At 43.3% G+C, this 23,582-nt stretch overlaps 1 protein-coding gene across 22 annotated transcripts in view; it reads left to right on the top strand.

Moving 5' to 3' along the window:
- The window catches only part of nrxn3a (neurexin 3a), a 336,640-nt gene that overhangs the window by 63,678 nt on the left and 249,380 nt on the right, over nucleotides 1-23,582 (top strand). For all 22 annotated transcript variants that reach the window (XR_001198455.4, XR_001198457.4, XR_001198456.4 and 19 more), the window contains exon 6: nucleotides 20,097-20,398. Coding sequence is in view for 17 of the 22 variants with exons in the window: in XM_010878613.4 (XP_010876915.3) it covers nucleotides 20,097-20,398 (302 nt within the window). In the remaining 5 variants the exon portion in view is untranslated. The remainder of the gene's footprint in view (nucleotides 1-20,096; nucleotides 20,399-23,582) is intronic.

Raw genomic sequence — 23,582 nt, forward strand, 5'->3', positions numbered from 1 at the left:
GGTGCCATGGCTATTGCCAGCAACTCTTAGGATGAGTGTGTTATCTCACACTCTCCAGATCCTGCCCCCCCCTGCCCCCCACCGTCACACACACACACCCTCTCTAACTCCGGACTTCCGCCTACTCTCAAATTTACATCTCCCTATTTTTGTATCTCACTGATGCTCATCCACAGCCTCTTGACAAGAAACAATGATCTACCTGATTCTGCGTAGACATAAAACCTTTGCAAGCTGTCCAAAACAAATACAGTGAGAACATAATACCTCTGGTTTTTCCACATTTTTCAGATTTCATCCTGCCACTCGCTCTGTCTCTCTCGGGTATAAATCCTGAGGGTAACACACCCACACACACACCCCCACACACACACACACAATCGTGCCAACACGTGCACACATGCACACATGCACACCCAAACACATGCACTGAAGAATGGGTGTAAATAGACAGCTGTGCACTGGGCCCCTGACTCCATTCAGAGTAGAAGGAGCTCATCAGACACAGGCTTTGGGCTGGTGGATGGAGAGGGGACAGGGAGAATCCACTGTGTCAATCTTTCTTGGAGAAAGAGGGGGGAGATAGGAAGATCGGGGAGGGAGAGAGGGAGGTAGGTGGAAGGAGATAGGTAAATAGGGGGAGAGGGAGAAAGAAAAATCAGACAATCAAGCCACTTTATGAGAGGCGTTGCACATGAGTGGCTCCCTGTTATCCCCTAGGGCTGCTGCCTTTTCCATTCCTCTGCCACCCCCTGTCTCGCCCTCTCTCCATCCATCCCCTCTGTTTCTATCACACCACTCTCTCTCTCTCCCTCCATCCCCTCTGTTTCTATCACACCACTCTCTCTCTCTCTCCCTCCATCCCCTCTGTTTCTATCACACCACCCTCTCTCTCTCCCTCCATCCTCTCTGTTTCTATCACACCACTCTCTCTCCCTCCCTCCATCCCCTCTGTTTCTATCACACCACCCTCTCTCTCTCCCTCCATCCCCTCTGTTTCTATCACACCACCTTCTCTCAAACCCTTCATCCTCTCTATCCCTCCATCCACCCATTCAACTCTCTCTGATCCCAGGTAAAGCTGTCCTTAGCATGTTAATTGAAATGCTCACAATCAAAAAGATCGTACCGTTTCATTTGTGTTCCCTTGTTTAACCTTCGTATGGAAGAAATGTCAATAATAAGGTATTGACAGAGATATAACCTGTGTTCCCACTCTCACATCTCCCTAGATACCTGTGGTCCAACAAAATATCAATAATTGCCGACAAGCCGATATTTGCCCCAGTCCCAGATACATACATGGAACTCATGGGAATGTTTTGATCAAATAACTTTAAATATTATTAGCGCTTTCTGCAAGCAGCCAATGTCGGGGTTCGAGCATGAAATAGGTTAAATAATGATTTAACCATTTTTTTATTTATAGTTACAAATTCTGAACGGGATTAAATTTTTTACCCCCCCCCCCCCTAGTTAATCTAGTTATTACCATTCAACAAAATATAATAATCCTTGCAGTGTTTTGGTAGTGCCAGACTCAATCATGTAGAGAAACGTCAGAGCGAATTTGAGCAATTTTTAGAAAATCCCCCCTGAAGTATGTCAGCCAGAAGCTTGGGAGAGATGAATTGAGAGAGAGGGAGGAGAAAATGGAACAGAGGGAGGGGCGGTGTCAGAGAAAGGGTAGGGAAACGATTTGGTGGGGGTGGGGGGGGGGCTAAAGGGCCAGTTGGGTCTTTGTTGAAAGGAGTGATTATTGGCTGTCCTAGGGGGCCTTTTGTCTCCGTCCCAGGGGACAATGGGTTAACACCACTTAGCCTCAGGGAAGACGAGCAGCAACGGGGAAGTGTGTGTGGGTGTGTTGCGTTGGGGGCTGGGCGGTTGATGGGGGTTTGAGAGATGATGATGGGGTCACCCGCTGTTTTTTAAAATCACTTCGTTCTCTCTAACCACTTCCTCTCTCTCCCTTTCTCTACCCCCCCCCCCCCCATCCCCTCCACACACAGAAATACTAAAATGTTTCTGTGGAGGGGGCCGGGAATTATGAAGCCTGCGGCTAATGCTAGCCTTTTGAAGAATGTTTATTGAGTAAAGGGTTTGTCTGACAGTAGTTTGGAGTCCCTCTACCAATCCCTTCCACTGCACGCTAGTAGCTGTCCAGCGTAGCTACTGTGTGTTTCAGTATGTCACCTCTTGTCTCAGCACAAATCAGCTCTACACACAGAAACACATGCCCACACACTTTTTGTATTAAACCCCTCCACACTCTGAATTAGACTGATGAACCACAGTATCCAGCCTTGCAGGGCATATTTTCAGCCCCTTTCTTTCTCAGAGGGGGGAAGCACTGGAGCGCTCCCCTGCCCACATGGACTCCGTGGTGGGTGACACGCTGCCACTGCTGCTGGCTCCAGCTGCCAACCAAATCCCTGGGAGAGAGGGAAAAGTGGGGGGAGAGGAGTGAAAGTGGGAAGGAGAGGAAGCGAGAGGGGTAAAGGTGGCAGGAGAGATTACCAATACGTGTTAAAACCAGCTGGCTAGTAAATTCATAGGAGGTCTAAGATGGATATTGAAAAAATTATGTCTCGTTGTCAAAATATTGCTATGGCACCCGAACTGGTTGAATAAAAACAAAACTGTTTTTTTCGAACCCTCAGTGGTGAGTGGCTGATTGAATGATTGAATGCTCAGGTATATGGAACCATAAACGGTGTGACAGAACATTTCACTCTTCAGTGTGTATTGGTAACTGGGTTCTGTTTTGTGTTGCATCTAGGAAAAGCCCTTATCCATGGTATGTTTGCCACCATATAAAGATGTTCCTTCACCCTGCACTGTACTACAGACACCCTCTAAGACACAGGTGTCAAACCGGTTCCACGGAGGGCCGAGTGTCTGCAGGTTTTTGCTCTCACCTTGTACCTGATTGATTAATTAGTTCACTAATTGGTTAATTTCTACCCCCACCTGGTTGTTCAGGTCTGACCTGGGAACCAATTTAAAGGAAAATCCAAAGACCTGCAGACACTCTGCCCTCCGTGGAACCGGTTTGACACCCCTGCTCTAAGAAGTCCATTACCATGCATTTGTATTACTTTATGTAGTTGCTCGATGTTGGTTTTCAATAGGGTGGCTTTTAAAAAACGGCAGAACACTCCCACACACACTGGCCGCTTTAGATCCAACATTCATGATAACCTTTCTAAAGATGTGGATAGGGAATGTGGAGGGATGAGAAATGTCTGCATTTAATATCTGACTGTCTCAAATGCTGACTGGATTGAGTGGAACGTAAAATGGTACAGTGGATGCACTTTAAAGGCCATATGCATTATCAGAACGCATGCAAACATGCCCACAATATCAAAGCCTGGATTCAGATGAAAGGCCTATTCACACCAAAACAATCCCTTTTATTTATTCTTTTTTTTTTCTTTTTTTTTTTATAGATTTGTATTACATTAGGTCTGGCCTACCTTTCCATTTGAAACACGGCATCCATGGAACAGAGATGTGATCATAAATAGCCGACAGTATGAATCCAGTAAGAGCCTTCACATGTTAACTCCAATCAAAGCAAATCAGTTTCAACAACAGTTACAGATGCTCATTTGTTCATCTTTTAGACAGACATTCATAGCATGAAAGTATTCTTTGTGAATATGCAGATAGCCTCCTTAAACTCTGTCATGACAGAGGTGGGTCTAAATTAGAACCGCATAACCTTCTATCATAGCATCAATCGCAAGCACTGGATTAGTAACTATGTTAAATGGCCAATGACATTAAGCCTGTGAGCCTTTAGGCATGTTTCAGGTGTCAGGCCAATAGCCAATGACCTTTCATCTCACACTTTAACCGAATGAATCGTAATCTTTCAACATTTACCCTGTCATCGCCACATTGTGCCACATTTAAATGTGTCCCCTTGACAGTGATACCAAGAAGTATTGATAGCGAACATTCGGAAATATCCCGTCTGTAAATTAGTTTAACATTTAGATGGAGCAAGCGGCAATAACACCCTGTCAGAATGTAATTATGTGTAATTGTCTATTTTTGCATAATTTGGACAATTGGGTTTGATTGCAAAGGGGTTAGTTTGGGTGGAAGGACTCTCTGTCCTGATTCTGATGTCTGGTGTTCCTATTGTTTGCCGGGTATTTTTAAGCTGTTTTGTTGGTGTGTATGGTCAGAATCTATGAAAATGTAGTCAAAATGAATATCTGGCATCTAAAAGGTATCCCTTTGAAATACTTATTTTTTACTCTTTACTGTTGAAATTTGGTTTTGGCATCCATCAAGGCCTGTATTACACCTGTGTGCGCGCACACACACATACAGTGACAGGACTACAATATGAACAGGTTTTTAACACTATTCCAATTGACGAGCTTGACATATTTAAATTGCATGTCCTCAAAACTACCCCGCTGATGCTGTAGATAATGTGATACCTTCATTTTTTTGGTTGACAAGCCGTTTACCTTCTAATTCTCACTTTCTGTAACCCAAAACATGAATGGGGGGCGTTCCAAACTCTTGGTTGGCCATGATATTTTTGCAGTTAGATGGTTATTTGATGTCAATCCCCATTTAGTTTGAGCAACTTGGTATCAAGTTGGTATCAGTGGCATTGTTAACACAGTAGCTACGCTAGATCCATTGAGCATCTGGTGATGCTATCAGCCATTAAGGAAAGTCTCCTTATTGAAAGAAATAACTGCTGCTATGCTACTTGCTTTGCATCATTTCCAATGGCAGCATCAAAGCTTAGCAAGACGCTGAGATTTAATTCTCGATGGCTGATGCTTGCATTGTTTTTAGTATTATTTATTAACATTTTAAGAGAAAAGATTATGGATGGGTTCTGGTGTACAGGTAGAACTTTGATGTGATGCTGATGGCAAGTCAACACAACGCTTGTGTATTTACTCTGTAACCGGCTGTGCGTGGCGTTCGCATGTGCCATCTTGCACAAATTATTTTTGTCTATCCCAACCAAACGTAATGATGATTCTCAAGCCAAATAGCTAAATTGAATGCTAATCAACTACCCTGCTCAAAAAAATTAAGGGAACACCTAAATCACACATCGGGTCTCAATGAACGATATATATTAAAGATCAAAATCTTTACTGCGCGTTGTGTAATTCGTTGAGAACAAAATGACGTAACAGCGGTCAATGGAAACCAAAAATCACCAACTGATAGAGGGCTGGATTCAAACTCAGACTGAAAATTGAAGTAAACAATTGAAATCACAAGCTATTCCAACTTGCATGTATTTCATCATGGCGACTCATAATGTGACTCAGTAGTGTGTATGTCCCCCACGTGCCTGTATGCACTCCCGACTATGTCTGGGCATCCCCCTGATGAGATGGCGGATGGTGTCCTGGGGGATCTCCGCCCAGACCTGGATCAGGGCATCAGTGAGCTCCTGGACAGTCTGTGGCGCTACTTGACAGCATTGGATGCACTGATACATAACATCCCAGAGGTTCTCAGTTGGATTCAGGTCTGGGGAACGTGAGGGCCAGTCAATGGCATCAATGCCTCCGTCTTCCAGGAACTGCCTAAACACTCTGGCCACTGGGCCATTGTCCTGTACCAGGAGGAACCCAGGGCCCACTGCTCCAGCGTAAGGTCTTCATCCCAGTACCTCACAGCAGTCAGGGGACCATTGGCTAGCACATTGAGGTCTGTGCGACCCTCCAACGATATGACTCCTCAGACCATCACTGACCCACCGCCAAACCGGTCATGCTGGATGATGTTGCAGGTAGCATAACGTTCACCATAGTGTCTTCAGACTCTTTCACATCTGTCACGTATTCAGTCTGAACCTGCTCTCACCTGTGAATGGAACGGGCCACCAATGCTGGACCTGCTAATTCTTGCGTTCTCTGGCGAATGCCAATTGAGCTGTACAGCGTTGGGCTGTGAGCGCACATCCCACTAGAGGACACCGGGCACTCATGCCACCCTCATTGAGTCTGTTTCTGACTGTTTGGTCAGAAACATGCACACCAGTAGCCCACTGGAGGTCATTTTGTAAGGCTATGGCAGTGCTCCTCCTGTTCCTCCTCACACAAAGAAGCAGATACCGGTCCTGCTGCTGGGTTGATGCCTTTCTACGGCCCTGTCCAGCTCTCCTCATGTAACAGCCCATCTCCGGGTATCTCCTCCTTGCTCTTGAGACTGTACTGGGAGACACAGCAAACCTTCTTGTTACAGCATGTATGGATGTGCCATCCTGCAGGAGCTTGACTGCCTGTGCAACCTGAATGGGCTGCAGGTACTGCCTCATGCTACCAGTAGTGACAAGGACACTAGCAAAAAGCAAAACTATAGAAGAATCCGTCAGGAATTATAGAAGAATCAGTTTGGCGATTTTGCTTCCACCTTCACTTAGGTAGTTAATGTTGCACTGAAGGAATCGTGTTTTGGGAGCACCTGTATAAAGCATTCCCTAGCAATAAATTGGACTGGGTAATGTTTATTTTTTTAGGTGTTAGCCCAAGAAATTCATTTGATTGGGTTTCCATGTTTTTTGATGTAAATGAAAAGAAAAGTTTCCCCTCTCCTTTGCAACAAAAATCTTATAGGTCTTTCCGAGGCCTAGCGACAAGCCAGGCCTGGTTTAAGGGGTAATTGCATTCCAACAATGTTTTTATAATGTTTTTAATGATTTTATATATTAATAAAAAGGTTTGATTTCTGGGGTTTTATAGTCAAAAAGTGTGCAGTAGGTGTGAATTATCAATATGCTTGTGTGTGTTCACACCATTTTGGTGTTTTGAGAATGTGGGTATTTTAAAAGAAAATATATTAATTATATAGGAATAAATGCTCCTCCTGACACTTTTAATGCTCCTCCTAACACGTTTAAAAAGCTCTCTGACATTATGAAATATTTATATTTTAAAAACATTTTGGCAGGGTTGTGCAGAAAGGAGACAGAAAGTTACAAGCAGTTGATAAGAAGGGTAAAGCCTATCTTTTTGAGTTGCCAGTAGGCAAATCCCAAATGGATCGTCCCTTGTAATACGTATTTCTCTGTGATGATGATTGCATTTTTAATATTTATGTTGGAGGCTTTTTGTATTGATTCAAGTGAGCAAAGAGTGTTGCTTTCTGGGCTTGAATTAAACGTTGACGTCATGACCTCAGTATTTTCGGAGTGCAAGATATGGCCTTAGTTTTATGTGCCGACCCAAACCCTATCCAAGTCAGGCATTCCTGTATGGTCTCATGTCATACACCATTTCCTTTTACAGTTGCCACGTTGGCTGTGCTAGTTCAGCTACCTCAACCTGTAGGATGAAGAGGTGCGAGAGGCCGAGGAAGATTCTAGAAGTAGCCTACTCGAGTCGGTATGACAGGTCGGCTGGAATGGATGCGTGCTGTGGCTGCTGCTGCTTTTTATCTCATCCGGTTCAAATGGGAAACGATAGGTCCACGACTCCATCCAACCCCCAACCGCCCCCCCCCCCCCCCCCCCCCCACCATCCCGTTCATCCGTCCTCTCCCCATCTGCGACCAACCGTTGTTACTTTTCCCAGTCGCCAAGGCAACGGGCCGCTTGGCTGAGGAATGGCAGCGGTGGTGGAGTGAACGCGGCATCGGCTGGCCCTTCATTAGGTATCTACACAGCCGCTGACAGCAGAGATAATAGCCAATAACGCTGCATTATGTTGGGGAGTAAATGAAAAGTCTCCAGGGAACCAGGGGCCTGTCATGCTTCAGTTCAGGGAGTTATGCCCGCACATTTGCCCCAGACAGAAGGATCACGCATGGGGGAGATTCAACCCCCCATAGGCTACTCCCTCCCTGGATCCTGATTCTCATTCCTCCCAATCTCCCTCTCTCTTTCTGTGTAGGATGAACTTGCTGACTCTCGGCCAGAGGCTCGGTGTGGCTAGTAGATAGGCGATTTCTGTCTGGATAATTTTTTATTCATTAGAAAAACTGAAGGGGAGTGAAGTATACTAGAGAGGCAGAGAAACTCAGGGAGAGGGAGAGATTGGGATAGAGGGAGATAAAAACACTGGTAAAGAATTTGGCAATTCGTGTTTTATGTTCATTAACTTTTCCACAGGAGGGCTTAAAAGCACAATTCAAATCATGAACTGTATGGTTTTATGATGAACTGTGGTACCGGCGTTTACACCGTGGGAATGTGTCCAGTGCATTCCGACAATGAAAAACCTATGCATTTCCTATTCGCTGAGCAGTTAAAATATGACGCTTTTGAAAGTATGTGTTTAATGTCCTATTGTGTGTCTGACACATTCTGCCCTGGATTACGGTCCGGCGCTGTAGTGTAGTCTGTGATTTTTCTACAGGCTATGAGAATGTCCCCGTACGGGTGTCACAGTCAATTACACACTTCTGCGGGTTCGTCATATTATTAGACAGAGCTAAGCTCATCTTTCTGGATCCTGATGCATTTCTTGGAGGCAATATTAAACTGCGTAAAACACAACTGAAAAGGTTGTAATAACACTGGGTGTGGCCGTCCTCTGCTACCTGCACACTCGATGGTTGAATTCAAAATGGCGACCGATAATTCTCTACAACCTTGCCAATGAGGAGATGGGCTCCTTCCCTCCTCCTTCCCGCCACCCTTTGCTATATTCTTCTCTCCCTCACTCCATTGCGCTTGGTCGTTAGGTTTTCCGACATCGGGAAGCTCCATTGGTCAAGCCTGGTAACAAATGGAAATCCGCCTGAGCGCTGAAATTACTGATGGTTATCTGCCTTCTGCCTCATTGGACGATTCCGCTCTCCTCCATCTTGGCTTGCTCTCATCCTCTCGTTTTCGCGTTCTTTCTTCCTCTCCTCCCTCTATCCGCTATAATGACAGTTGTTATTCTCGGATGAGAAGCAAGAGAGGCGAACCCCCCTCATTTCAGTCTCGTTTGACGCTGTGGTTTGTCTAGTTTATTTTTCTTGCAGTTTTTTCTCTCATTCTATCTCTTTTTTGTCACGGGGGGAGGATTATACGGCCCTTGCCTCTCTCTATTTAGAAAATAGAGAACTGAAAAAAGCCCTCCTAAACCTTTTTGCAATTTAGTTTCTCCGAGTCTGGCAAGATGTCCTTTGCTTCAATTTGTAATTGGTATAATTGCAGTAACCTGATTGCTCCCATCTGAGGTCTGGTGAAAGGTGATCATGTTTTAATATCCCGCTCATTCTACCATGTAATCACTCTTTTGTCCGGGATATAATCTCCTCCCACAAGCAAAATAAGCATCTGTACCCCAGACTACATCTTGTGTGTGTGAGTGTGTATGATTTTATGTGTGTGTGTGTGTGTGTGTGTTTGTGTTGGTAATTATGATTTTTCATTTAAAGCTATTGAAAATTTGGGCAATTTAACTTGTTTTCAAATATGTACTTAAAAATAAAAAAGGCAATCCTCCAAGCTGGAACCTATGAACAGGACTGACACACAGTTAATTATAATATTGTAATATACAATCTGCTATGGACATGAAGCATAGACTTTAAATGTTTTCTTCTTTCTGGCATTGCGTTTTTCAAGTGCTAGATAGCTAACTTCTCCCACCTAGCCATCTTACGTTAAGCTCCTGCTCAGTGACTACAATGTACAATGTAATACTCTTAATTTCTGGGTTATTTGCTATTTTTGTTATTTGTATCACTGTCGACATGTTCCTTGTTACAAAGTGAGTGACGAATCACATTTGATTTCATTTGACTATGTTAAAGTCTATACCCATCCATTTTCTCTGTAGCCCACTTCCTCTTTTATTCTCTCTCTGCTTCTCACTCTCTCCCCCCCAGTGTCTTTCTCCTTTCTACTCTTTCTGTCTCTCCCCCGTCTCTCTGTCCCTCTTTCTCTTCTTCTCTCTCTCATCTCTCTCTCCATCTCATTCTCTCTACCCTTTCTCTTTCTTTCTCTCAGTGACTCTCTTTTATCTCTCTCTGCACCTCAGCCCTACCTGTAATTGAAAAGATGAGAGAATTAATGAAATACAGCTAATTCCAGAGATCAAAAAGAGCTGGCAAATTCTAATTAGGTGGGTATGAAATTGCTAGCAGTGGATGGCGGGAGCGACAGCTTTAAACAGTCACCCGCGGCTTCAGCCAAATGGAATACACATTTTCCTAGGCGGGGATGAAGCGAGAGGGCCGTAAAAACGGATAATCCGCGTTCTAGCCCTCGTTGTTTTTTGTCGACTTGCTTCTCGGTGAGGCTGAACCCTTCCCTAGACTGTCATGTCCCGTTGTGTTGCTGAAACAAAGCAGCTCGTATTGACATGGCACAGCCGAGCGTGGACGGAGGGAAGCGAGCCACCGTTCTGAGGGGCCTTGCCTCATGGGGCTTTCCCCATACTGCTGCTGGGAGTGGTGATGGTGTGGGAGAACCGTCTGATTTGACCCGCCAACTGGTGGAGAGAGAGAGTGGAGAGCTGGCAGTAAACAAGGTTGTAGAGGGATACATTCAGTTCAATTTGAATCGGTACATTTTCATAGTCTATCTATCTTCTCCTCCGCTGTATTCTTGCACTTCCTCTTTCTTTCTCACGGCCACTTTCTTAATCTCTCTCATTTTCTCTCTCTGGCTCTGTCATTCTGTTTCTCCCACTGCCCCACTCTAACCAGCGTGTTGTGTAATTTATTCTCAGCCTTCTGCGAAAAACACTTTTACTCTGATTAACAATACCGAGCTCATATGAATAATTCCCCCCGCTTTGCTAGGCAATCTGTTTCCATGTTAGACGTCCTTGTCAGGTGAGGGAGAGGGGGTGTCAGAGAAGGAGAGCTAGAGGAGCGTTGTAGTGAGTTTGTTCTTTTGAATATGTATGGACCTCTGCATGAGCCCACGGACCGGTCCTATTGCCTGTCTCAGGCTCTGTTTTGAATAAGGCTGACAGATGGGCATCCCTGGAATTCCATGGTGCTATCACCTGATCTCAGGCCAGATACACCCTGCTGGCCACGCCTCCGACACTATGTGCGTGTGCGTGTGTGTGTGTGTGTGTGTGGGAGGGTACTGTGTGTGCATGCCAACATGACGTCACGATTCCCCATCTTGCTGTTCTGACTGCATTTCCCACACACCTCGGACAATCTTAGTTTGACCCATATTGTCCAGAACAATCATGCCTCAACAGGATTTGAGCGTTTAGTCTGTAATGTTGCTTGCTCGGTCTATTAGCCTGCCAAGAACCAGTGCAATACAGTCCAAGCTGTACGACCATGTGTTAGTGCCAGTTGTCAATGAATGTATAAATAACAATTCACTACAATGAAAGATTCATACAGCAGCAGCCTACATCTGCACAGCTCTGGTGTCTTTTTTAGCTAACCTTTGGAAATGTCAATAATTTAACTGCTCTCTGTAAATAATTGTCCGACCCAACTGAAGACATTGTACATTTTCTATGGGACTTTTTTTATCCTCCTGCTCCTGAATGAAATCGAGCCTTGCTCCTGTTGAATTAAACTACTCGTCGTCAATTAAATGAGCTCCTCTTTAATTAACTGCCGGAGGTTTCCTGGAGAGAAGGCTTTTAGGACTACTTTACACAGGTAGAGAGGAATTGAGATAAAACAGGAGGGACAATTATAAAAGAGAATGAGTCATTTTCAGGGCCTTTTTCAAAGGATAAATGAATTAGAGGAAAGATACAGGCTGATTTGATATATGGCAGGCAAGTGTGGAACCACAGAAGTACAATATAAAAGCACGGATATGGAGGGAAGATGTATATACATGTGTATTTTTCAAGTGCTTTCTTCTTCTCCTAGTTGTTTGAAATAAACAGAGTAACTGCATTTCATTTTGCAGGCGTATCCATATAAGAACAACCATATGAATCTATATGGGTATCGTTGATTTGCATTGGATTGTGCCACGAAGGCTGATAAATTAACATTTGAAGCAACGAACAAGTGAAGGAAATCAAGCGACCAATCTGTAATTATGTCATTTTTCCATTAATCTGTACTCACACTTGAAGGAAAACACCACATTTAATTGAACATTTCCTTCCAATTTTACATCTTTTGGAATGAACATTTCCAGGTAAATTAATTAAATGTATGTTCTAGTGTTCTCCACAGGAACCACATGTTGATTTCTCAAGATGTCCACCTGTTGTGGGAGGGGGGAGAATGATGGAGAGAGGAAGAGGGAGATAAAGAAAGGGTGAGAGAGAGAATGACATAGAGGCAGAGGATAGAGAAGAAAAGAGAGAGAAATAGAATAGAGGGAGAGGATAGAGAAGAAAGAAGGTAGCAAGGTTTGGGTGGGTGAATAGTAATGTAGTTGCCAAAAGTTTAAAGCAGAAGGTTGTGGCAGGGCCCCAGAGACGAGAATGGAGAGAGACAAGAAAGAGACAGACAGAATGCAAGAAAGAGACAGATGGACTTTAACAGACCGAAATTGAGAATTTGGTTGCAAAAAGAAATGCATCGTCAATTACATGGAAATATTTTGTCTACAGACAGGATGATGTTGACCAAAAACAGGTACTTTGACGAGAGTGCCTTGCAATTGTTGCCACAACACGAGGCACAACACGAGGCACAACACGAGGCACAACACGAGGCACAACACGAGGCACAACACGAGGCACAACACGAGGCAACACGACCTATTAGTTTGATCATTAAAGGCGGCACCACATCTTCGTATGACGAGTGCAAAGCATCTCAGTGCCGTCCAAAGCAAAAACACCATATAAGAAAGTTCCCAAACGGCAGAGAGAAATCACAGATTCAATAAGATTTCACGTCGCCAAAGACATGATACCAATTAACACGATTACCAAAGAGGGTTTTAAAAACATGAACTGTTTGCTTGACAAGCGGTATGTAATGCCATCACGCAACAATTTTTCTCAAGTTGCCATCCCAGAGCTGTACAAGAAATGCAAGACACAAGTTAAAACAGAGCTGTCACAAGTGGAATATTATACAGCAACAACAGACTTGTGGTCCAGCCGGACAACGGAGCCCTACATAAGTCTGACCGTACACTTTATTAATGAGGACTTCCACCTGAAAAGTCGCTGTTTGCCAACTGGATTTTCCCAGAGGATCATACAAGTGAGAACATCATAACAGGGATGAGAGAAGCTTTAGCTGATTGGGGCCTAGCTACCTGTTCTGAAATATAACAATTTTCATGAGTTTCATACATTTTAATTGTAGATGATGGGTCTGGGGAAGAATGAAGGATACGTACTGTCAGGTTGATAGCCAAAGCTCTTTCAGAAGACATCCTGTATTTTTTCATATCGCAATATATATTGCAGAAAAACAAAAATATTTTAGGGTGCAACCCTAATGTCAATATAAAATAATACTTTCTGAAGCTCCTGAATGCAGACACCCTCCCATAGACCCACTCCCATAGACCCACTCCCTTAGACACCCTCCCATAGACCCACAGCCTTAGACCCACACCCTTAGACCCACTCCCTTAGACCCACTCCCTCAGACCCACTCCCTTAGACACCCTCCCATAGACCCACTCCCTTAGACCCACTCCCTTAGACACCCTCCCATAGACCCACTCCCTTAGACCCACTCCCATAGACCCACTCCCTTAGACCCACTCCCTTAGACACCCTCCCATAGACCCACTCCCTTAGACCCACTCCCTTAGACACCCTCCCATAGACCCACTCCCTTAGACCCACTCCCATAGACCCACTCCCTTAGACCCACTCCCTTAGACCCACTCCCTTAGACCCACTCCCTTAGACACCCTCCCATAGACCCACTCCCTTAGACCCACTCCCTTAGACACCCTCCCATAGACCCAATCCCTTAGACCCACTCCCATAGACCCACTCCCTTAGACCCACTCCCTTAGACCCACTCCCTTAGACCCACACCCTTAGACCCACACCCTTAGACCCATAGCCTTAGACCCACTCCCTTAGACCCACACCCTTAGACCCACACCCTTAGACCCATAGCCTTAGACCCACTCCCTTAGACCCACACCCTTAGACCCACTCCCTGATGTTGAGTTCATCAGTAAGATGGAGGGTGACAGAAACAGTCCAAAGTGAACTCTTATTCATAGTTACGGCTCTGGCCAAAGAGCCTTAAACCAGGGATTTGTCGTAAAACATAAATCATTTTGTCACTAGATTATTTATGGGCAATGACATTCATTGTAGATATAAAAAAAAGAAAACCATTACTGTGGTGTCACTGAAGCCTGTCATTTCATTAATGTTTCATATAAAACAATCCATGTTATTAATGAATCAGGGATATTGTAGTCGTTTATCACAGTCTGTAGTGGCCTGCCACTTTTAGACCCCACTAGAACACCAATTTTGTATTTTCGTAGACTGCATTAGAGCCCAATTTTCGATTTCGCTAAACCCACTAGAACCCAATTTAATCTTCAGTAGACCCCTAGAACCAAAGTTTGGTCTGTCAATAAAACACATTGCAGCACCATTTGGATGGTCAGTAGACAGTGCTAGAACCAAATTTAGTCAGTCGGTAGAACCAAGTCTAGTCTGACAGCAGGTTCTAAATGAACGTATGCTGATTTAAACCAGAGGAGCAGAAATGCTGTGTTTTAGTCTGATTTCAGCTTCAACCAATCAATAAGTTAGATTAATGTGTATATAAATTGGAGCAAAACAGATTAATTTCTGCCAGAGATTTAGACACTTGGATAACAGAGTGTTTCAATAAAGTCTACAGAGCCCTCTTTTTCAGAAGGAGACATTTTGAGAAACATTACCACTGAGAACTGAGGCGAAGCTCAGTTCTCCTCCACAAAACGGACAACATATAGTGGAGCCATAACTTCTCCTTTCTGCCATTTCTTCTTCTCTGACATTTTAACGGATGACCCTGCCAGAGCTCATCCCGTCTCATCCATCACACACAGTGTTATAAAGGAAAGGCTTACAGAAGCCATTAAAATCATTACTGCACCATAACAGTCCCTCCACACCATACAGATTTCACTGATAAAGATATTCATAAATATTCCATATTTCAGCACAGTTGCTAGCTGTAAAACCCAGGGGCCACCTCTCACCAGTTTGCCTGTCTGTGTACTATTGGCGTTGGTACAAGGCAAAGGGGATGCATTGCACAGTGTTGGTGAGTAGCTCCAGTAGAGTGTGTTTACTAATGAAGAGGGCTCTGAGACTTTTAGTGTACATGGCTGTCTTCCTGTCTGTCCTTCTTGGCTTTTAGCTCCTCCGGCGTATCTGTGTGGTCCCCCTGGCTTCCTGGTGGTTTCTCATAACCTATGCACACAGATAAGGGCTGTTTGGCTTGTGGCGGATGGGAGACCGGGAGAGATGGAGTGGAGGGAATAGTTGGTGTGAGGTGGTTGGGAGCTCGGGGGGGGGGGCAGGGGATATTTGAATGAGAGGGAGCGTTCACCTCACTCCACTGAGCCTTGGGGAGCGGAATGGAATCTCTGAAAGTGAAACTAACTTTGTTTGAAACCGAGCAGATGTCATCTGGGCTGTGGTGAGTCTTTTCTATCCCAAAACGAACTGACAGGCGAAATGTCTTTGTCCTTTGTCCATCATGGAGCTAATGTGAGTGACAATGCACCTTTATGTGACCTAGTGGTTAGAGCATCTGACCAGTAACCAAAAGTCTTGATCTGACCTGATAAACCTCTTTTTCTGTAGGGCATTTAACCCTATTTGGTTATTGCTGAAAATATTTTCAAATTACTTGGTTTGTTCCCATTCAACATCCCTCCCTCACAAACAGTTTCACCTCTTCCAGTATATAACTACAGATGGTCTCAACTCTTCTCTCTACAATATCCTCAGACTGTCTTACCTCACCTTCTTACAGTAACCCCAGACACTTTCACCTCTTCTCCCTAACATAACTCCTGACTTTCTCACCTCTTCTCCCTAACATAACTCCAGACTTTCTCACCTCTTCTCCCTAACGTAACTGCTGACTGACTCACCTCACCACTCTAACATAATCCCTGATTGGCTCACCTCATTTCTGTTCAATAAAATACCACACTGTCTCACCTAACCTCTCTACGATAACCCCAGACTGTCTCACCTCCCTTACATAACACCAGATTGTCTCACTTCACCTCTCCACAATAACCCCAGACCATCTAACCTCACCTTCCTAACGTAACACAAGACAGTCTCAACTCACCTCCCTACAATAACTCAAGACTGTTTTATCTTCGTATCATAACCCCAGGCTGTCTCATGTCATCTATAGCGTAACCCCAGGCTGTCTCATGTTATCTATAGCGTAACCCCAGGCTGTCTCATGTTATCTATAGCGTAACCCCAGGCTGTCTCATGTTATCTATAGCATAACCCCAGGCTGTCTCATGTTATCTATAGCGTAACCCCACACTGTCTCATGTCATCTATAGCGTAACCCCACACTGTCTCATGTCATCTATAACGTAACCCCATACTGTCTCATGTCTTCTATAGCGTAACCCCAGGCTGTCTCATGTCATCTATAACGTAACCCCACACTGTCTCATGTCATCTATAGCGTAACCCCACACTGTCTCATGTCTTCTATAGTGTAACCCCAGGCTGTCTCATGTTATCTATAGCGTAACCCCAGGCTGTCTCATGTTATCTATAGCGTAACCCCAGGCTGTCTCATGTCATCTATAGCGTAACCCCACACTGTCTCATGTCATCTATAGCGTAACCCCACACTGTCTCATGTCTTCTATAGCGTAACCCCACACTGTCACATGTCATCTATAGCGTAACTCCAGGCTGTCTCATGTCATCTATAACGTAACCCCACACTGTCTCATGTCATCTATAGCGTAACCCCAGGCTGTCTCATGTCATCTATAACGTAACCCCACACTGTCTCATGTCATCTATAGCGTAACCCCAGGCTGTCTCATGTCATCTATTGCGTAACCCCACACTGTCTCATGTCATCTATAGCGTAACCCCACACTGTCTCATGTCATCTATAGCGTAACCCCACACTGTCTCATGTCATCTATAGCGTAACCCCACACTGTCTCATGTCATCTATAGCGTAACCCCACACTGTCTCATGTCATCTATAGCATAACTCCAGGCTGTCTCATGTCATCTATAGCGTAACTCCAGGCTGTCTCATGTCATCTATAGCGTAACTCCAGGCTGTCTCACCTCACCTTGGTAACGTAACCCCAAAATATCTCACCTCCATAATATTATCCACAACGTACTTGTTGGATATTACCCAAGCTAGTATCGCTGTCTCACATTACTTTCAGTGTTGATCCTCCTTCCCTCCTAGTAGGGTGTTAAGGACAGCCTCTTCGCTCAGGGTTCCCTGACCCGCCCCGCCCCGCCCCGCCCTTGCTAATTACGTATTCACCAGTGTGGAGGAAATGGATGAGGTCTAACATCTGGTGAGATTCGCTGCCCAGGCTGGGTCTTTAGTTAAAACAAACCTTGTGTTAATGAATAAATTATCAGAAAAGCCTATCAGGGGATTCTTTATTAAGAGGTGTGGTGGCATCTGTGATGTCAGGTTGCACTGGACTTAACTAATCGGCTTGTGATTGGCTAAATCAGGTGGGCCACTGATGTAAAGGCTTAGAACAAACTGTTCTCTAATGTTGCAGATTGGAAATACCCATATAGAGCCAACACCATTCCTTATCCTAAATGTCAAAGATCCAGGTCGATATTCTACATAGCATATTTGTATCTGAACATTCTTAAATGAACGTACCGCAGCAACTAACTTTTATTTCCGACACTGGAGTCTATTTGTCTAAATGGAAGTGAACATTGTCATTTCGCCGCTGGGCCTTTTTTCTTCAGGGCTCCAGCTTTCTTTTTGCACCCATCACAAGATAATGGATGTTCCCCGGAGGAGAGTGCATTTAATAATGCATGTTGTTTATTGTTTAGTGCCAACACTGTGTGCCAAAGTGCCATGTCTAACACAATAGTTTATTTACTCTGCTAGTTAAGATAAGTAGTGGAAGTGTTTTCTGCGCTGCTAACAACTGGAGAAATTCGAACTCATAATGCGCAGTTTTTCTTTTATTATTAACATTTAAGTCATTTAGCAGACATTCTAATCCAGGACAACTGAGTACTCAATCAACATCTTAATATATATTCCTAAGCATATTATTACAGCATCATATTATATATATATATTATAGCCCTGGTCAGTACTATTTATCAAACAAGAACTTTAGCTTGTCTTGATATATTGTAGTTTGCATCGTTTTTTCCGTCTTTTAATATATTTTGATGAATATACTAACTGTATATTATCTTATGATAACTTGACACTTCACCTGTTTTGGGGTCAAAGGCCGGTGTGTTGGAGCCAGCACATCAGCTCCGGTCCTAGGCCGTTCCCTAGCCCTCACACCTCACACCTCACAATGCATTGGGCAAACGCATCGCCAAGTGCCACTTTCACTGTGGAATACATTCCTTTTGTGGAAATGTGCCCTGAAGACTCTGTAGCTGCCGTATTTAGAGGATGAAAGGCGGAAGCCATTTTGTGTCGACCGGGGCCTTATTGAGTATGCAGAGCACATGTTGTAGCCCAGAGCCGGTGCTGGCTGGCTCTGATAGATTCCGCCTGGCCGTGGTTAAACCCACACACTCCCAACATCACTCCACTTAGCAGACACAGAGCTAATTGAAGATGATCTCACAGATAAGTGTTCCACACTGCACTCTCTGCCCTCTGCCCCCTTGCAGCGTTTCTTTCCTTCTTTCACTTTTTGTCTTTCTTTCTTTTTTTTTTTTCTTTCTTTCTTTCTTTCTTTCTTACTCACTAGCCAGTTATTTCTTTAGTGGTGTTCTTTTCATCTCTTTCTTTTTTCTTTCTGTTTTTCAGACTTTCTTTTTTTCTTCACAGCTGTCAAGGCAAAATCCAAATGTGCCCATCCATGTTCGTATCTGTAACACCTCATCTCTTTCTCATCTCTCTCTCCATCTCTCAATTTCACTCTCTCTTCCTTTCAATTCAGTTTCAGTGTAAAGGGCTTTATTGGCATGGGAAACATTTGCCAAAGCAAGTGGAACATTGCCAGTGCAAGTGGAAAAAAGAAACGTATTACAAGTAACAACAAGTACAAATTACACAAAAGGCATTTTGAGTGTTAAGGAAATAGATGAATAGTGGTTAGTTGCACTATGTTTATACTCGAGCGGTTGGCCTTTTTCTCATGGCAAAGCATCAGAGATCATCCAGCTGTGATTGCACATTGTGATGTTTTATCTAATAGAACCAGGAGTTTGTCGATTTCTTCTTTTTTTTCTCCAAATCCTTTGTAGATCCACATGATTTTAGGAAATATGTCTCTAATGTGGACATACATTTGGCAGGAGGTCAGGAAGTGCAGCTCTATTTCCAACTCATTTTGTGTGAAGTTCACATGAGCCAGGTTTGCGTCTTTCGAGTGGAAGGCCATGCTGAATGACTCAAGGTATTGTTTAGTTCTGTCACAGTGGCCAGGTACTCTGCCACGCTGTACTCTCTGGTTTGGGGCGAGGTAGCGTTCCATTTAGCTCTCACTCATCTATCTCTGTTTTCAATTTTCTGTCTTTAACTCTCTCTTGTTCTATCTTTCTCACTCTCTTTTTCTCCCTCCCCCTCCCTTTCTCTCTCTTTTACTTTGCTCTCTCCCTTTTTAACCCTCACACTATGTCACATTCTGTCTCTTTCTCTCACTTTCTCATGCTCACTCCAACTCTCTTTCAGAATTGAAAGCATAAGCCTTAATTGAAATTTTGCCATTTTAAAGAAAACACCAATTCCTGACACATTCTCTCCAAATGCTATATTTGTTGGTCATACTGCTCTTAAACTCAGTCAATCCTGTCTTGTCTGTGTTATTGCCGTCTGTATGAAATGCTTTTACTTCATGCTGGTGGAGCCTGTATTGTCTCATGACTCTCATCTATAAATAACTGAGACATCTCGAGTGTGGATCTTAATAATAAAAGCGTCTTCCTCGGTTCTCTGTTTTGCATTCTGTCGTTGGTTCTAACTCTTATCTCCTTTTCTATCTTCAGTTCATCTTTATCATTGGTTTTTAGACTGATTCTCTGTTCTCCGGGCCATTGCAGCACGGGAGGAGAACGTGGCCACGTTCCGTGGCTCCGAGTACTTCTGCTACGACCTGTCTCAGAACCCCATCCAGAGCAGCAGTGACGAGATCACGCTCTCCTTCAAGACGTGGCAGCGCAACGGCCTGCTCCTCCACACTGGGAAGTCAGCTGACTACGTCAACCTGGCCCTGAAGGACGGAGCGGTGAGCCTGGTCATCAACCTGGGCTCCGGGGCCTTCGAGGCGATCGTGGAGCCCGTCAACGGGAAGTTCAACGACAACACCTGGCACGACGTTAAGGTCACGCGCAACCTCAGACAGGTAATAGTGGCTAGGGAGGGTGAGAGCTGATGGCACCGTAGTGTCCGCACATGCAATGCATGCAGAAAAACACACGTATTCAGGACATGCCGGTTAACTGGTACTATAGTTGGGTGGCTTCAATTCAATTCCTAAAAACTTTTTTGGGGGGGGATTTTTTCAGTCACAGCCTAAATCTATTACACTAGAGTTAAGCAAACTGGTGGATACCATTTCTATGTTTCAGCTTTGGTCTTATATAGCGATGCATTCATTATATTCACCCTTTAAACAGGAAAATTAAGCTGAGACCGAGGTCCCTTTTACTGTTGAGTCCTGTAATAGTATCTTGTTTACAACTTTTATACGTTTTATTTACAACCCTGTTTTCCAAAAAAAACTAGGGACGCTGCGTAAAATGCAAATAAAAACAGAATGCAATGATGTGCAAATCATTTATCCCTATATTTAATTGAAAATAGTACACAAATAATCTATCAAACGTTTAAACTGAGAAATGTTATTGTTTCTGTAAAACTACATGCCCATTTTGAATGTGATGCCCGCAACACTGTAACGTTGAAGGATGGAAGTAGGACACAAGCGCAGGGAGAACAGAGGACATTTAATAACGAAGACATGACATGGCAAAAGCAAAACTTAACGACAGGAAAAAAAAGAACAATGTAACATTTGGGGAAACCAAAACAAAGACCAACAGGATACAATTGGGAAGTAGGACCTGAAATAGGGTTCATAATGAGAGAAAACAGGTGTGGGCAATAATCAACGAAAACAAAAACAGTCTCCATGATGAAGTGAGGGAGAGAGGGCATTGGATTCACTGGCTTGGCTAGCTGCCATGCCAGAACGTGACAAATACGTTTAAAAAATGTTGGGACAGGGGCATGTTTGTGGTGCATCAACTCTACTTTTAATAACACTAAGCAATTGGGAACCGAGGATACAAATTGCTGTAGTTTTGAAAGTGAAATGTTTTCCCATTCTTACTTGATATAGGATCTCTTCTGCTCAACAGATCGGGCTCTCCTATGTATATTCTCCATTTCTTAATGTGTCAAATGTTTTCAATGGGTGACAGGTCTGGAGTGCAGGCAGGTCAGTTTAGCACTCAGACTCTTTTACTACATAGGCCTGCTGTTGTAATACATGCAGAATGTGGTTTGGTATTGTCTTGCTGAAATAAGCAAGGCCTTCCGTGAAAAAGACATCGTCTGGATGGCAGCATATGTTACTCCAAAACCTGTGTGCATTGTTCAGCATTAATGATGCCTTCACAGATGTGCAAGTCACCCATGCCATGTGCACCAATGCACTCCCATACCATCAGGGATGCTGTCTTTTGAAGTTTGCGCTAATAAAAAGCCAGATGGTCCCTCTCCTCTTTAGCCCGGAGGACACGGCGTCTATGATTCAATGCGTCATCCAAAGAATTTCACATTTTGATTGGACTCAGTCCATCTTAAATGAGCTCGGGCCCAGAGAAGGCACCAGCGTTTCTGGATCTGGTTCATAGATGGTTTCTTCTTTGCATGGTAGAGTTTTAACTTGCATTTGTGAATGCAGCAACGTACTGTGTCCACAGACAATGGATTTCGGAAGTGTTTCTGAAGCCATGCAGTGATGTCCACTAGAGAATCTGTATTTTAAAAAGTCCTTGCGTCAGAGATTTCCCTGGATTCTCTGAATCTTTTTAATGATTTTATGTACCATAGATTATGAGATCACCAAACTCTTAGAATGTTTTTATTGAGAAAGGTTATTCTTAAGTGGTTGCACTAGTCTTTCACACAGTGATGAACTCCTCCCCATCTTTACTTCTGAGACTCATCCTCTCAGAAGTAGACTCATCCTCCCCGGGAATATTTTTTTTTATACCCAATCATGTTATGGACCTGTTGCCAACTAACCCAATTAGTTGTGAGATGTTCCACCAGGTTTTTTTTATTAGACCACTTTTTCAGTCTTTTGTTGCCCCTGTCCAAGCTTTTTTGAAACATGTTGATGGCATCAAATTCAAAGTGGGCATATATTTTTCAAGAAACAATAACATTTCTCAGTTTTAATGGTTGATGTGTTATCTTTGTACTTACCCATTAAATATATAAACCCATTAAATATAGGGTTTAAATGATTTGCACATCATTGCATTCTGTTTTTATTTACATTTTACCCAGCGTCCCAACTTTTTGGTAACAGGGTTGTAGTTAAAAAGGTTGCTCTAATAACATTCCTATCTGCTATAACTTTTTTTTGTTATTTAAAATAATCGGTTATTGTAATAACTTTATTGGTTAATGTAATAACATTTTAAGTGGTTAATGTATTTAGTTTTTATTAGATATGTCAGGTGATTACACTACCAGTGAGTAATAACTTTATAGCTGAAAATGTCTTAAATCAAAAACTCATCACACACAAATATTTATACATATAGACACTTACAAGCATATGCACACTTACAAATATAGGCAAATGCTTTACTTTATTATAGACTGACATTCATGAAACCTTTACAAAGCAAATGCAAACCATGATACATATATTCCACTGTCCAAATTGAATCCAGACCTTTTCTAAGGTTTGACGTAGGTGTTTTTGTAGTTTGTTGAATCAGATTTGCTTGTTAAATAAGCTTGTGGAGACCTGAAGAAAATAGTTACTCAGGGAACAAGGGCAGCAGAGGGCATCTAGGGATTGGAAAGTTACTGGTGTTTCTTGCCGGTTTAATTATTTGGAGGGCAATACTTGTATTGCAACATGTTATTGCTTGTGGAACTAATGCAATTCAATTGTGACTTCTCTTTAAATGACACTCCACTGATGAATAGTTTCATCTTGATTGTATGAATTACCAGAGTTGACAGTCTATGTGTTCAGTTAATTTGTGTGTGTATTTGTGTGTGTTTGGTATTTGTGTGCGTCTGCCTTTGGCATTTGTGTACTGTACAAATTTCTTAGTGTCACTATAGATATTTGTGTATGCTGTGATGGGTTTGTGTTGTACGATTGAGTAGAAGAAAATTAACATAAAATACATAGATTTTGGTATGTTACCTGATTGGGAGAAATGATGATGATTATTAATATAGTGTACGTAAGATGTTACTTACCCGTTGTAATAATTGAATACGTTATTACATTTAGCAGAAGAAAAAGTTATTACGTTAACCTTTTATCATGT

Source organism: Esox lucius, chromosome 15 (assembly GCF_011004845.1).
Source record: "Esox lucius isolate fEsoLuc1 chromosome 15, fEsoLuc1.pri, whole genome shotgun sequence".
NCBI classification, from domain to species: domain Eukaryota; kingdom Metazoa; phylum Chordata; class Actinopteri; order Esociformes; family Esocidae; genus Esox; species Esox lucius.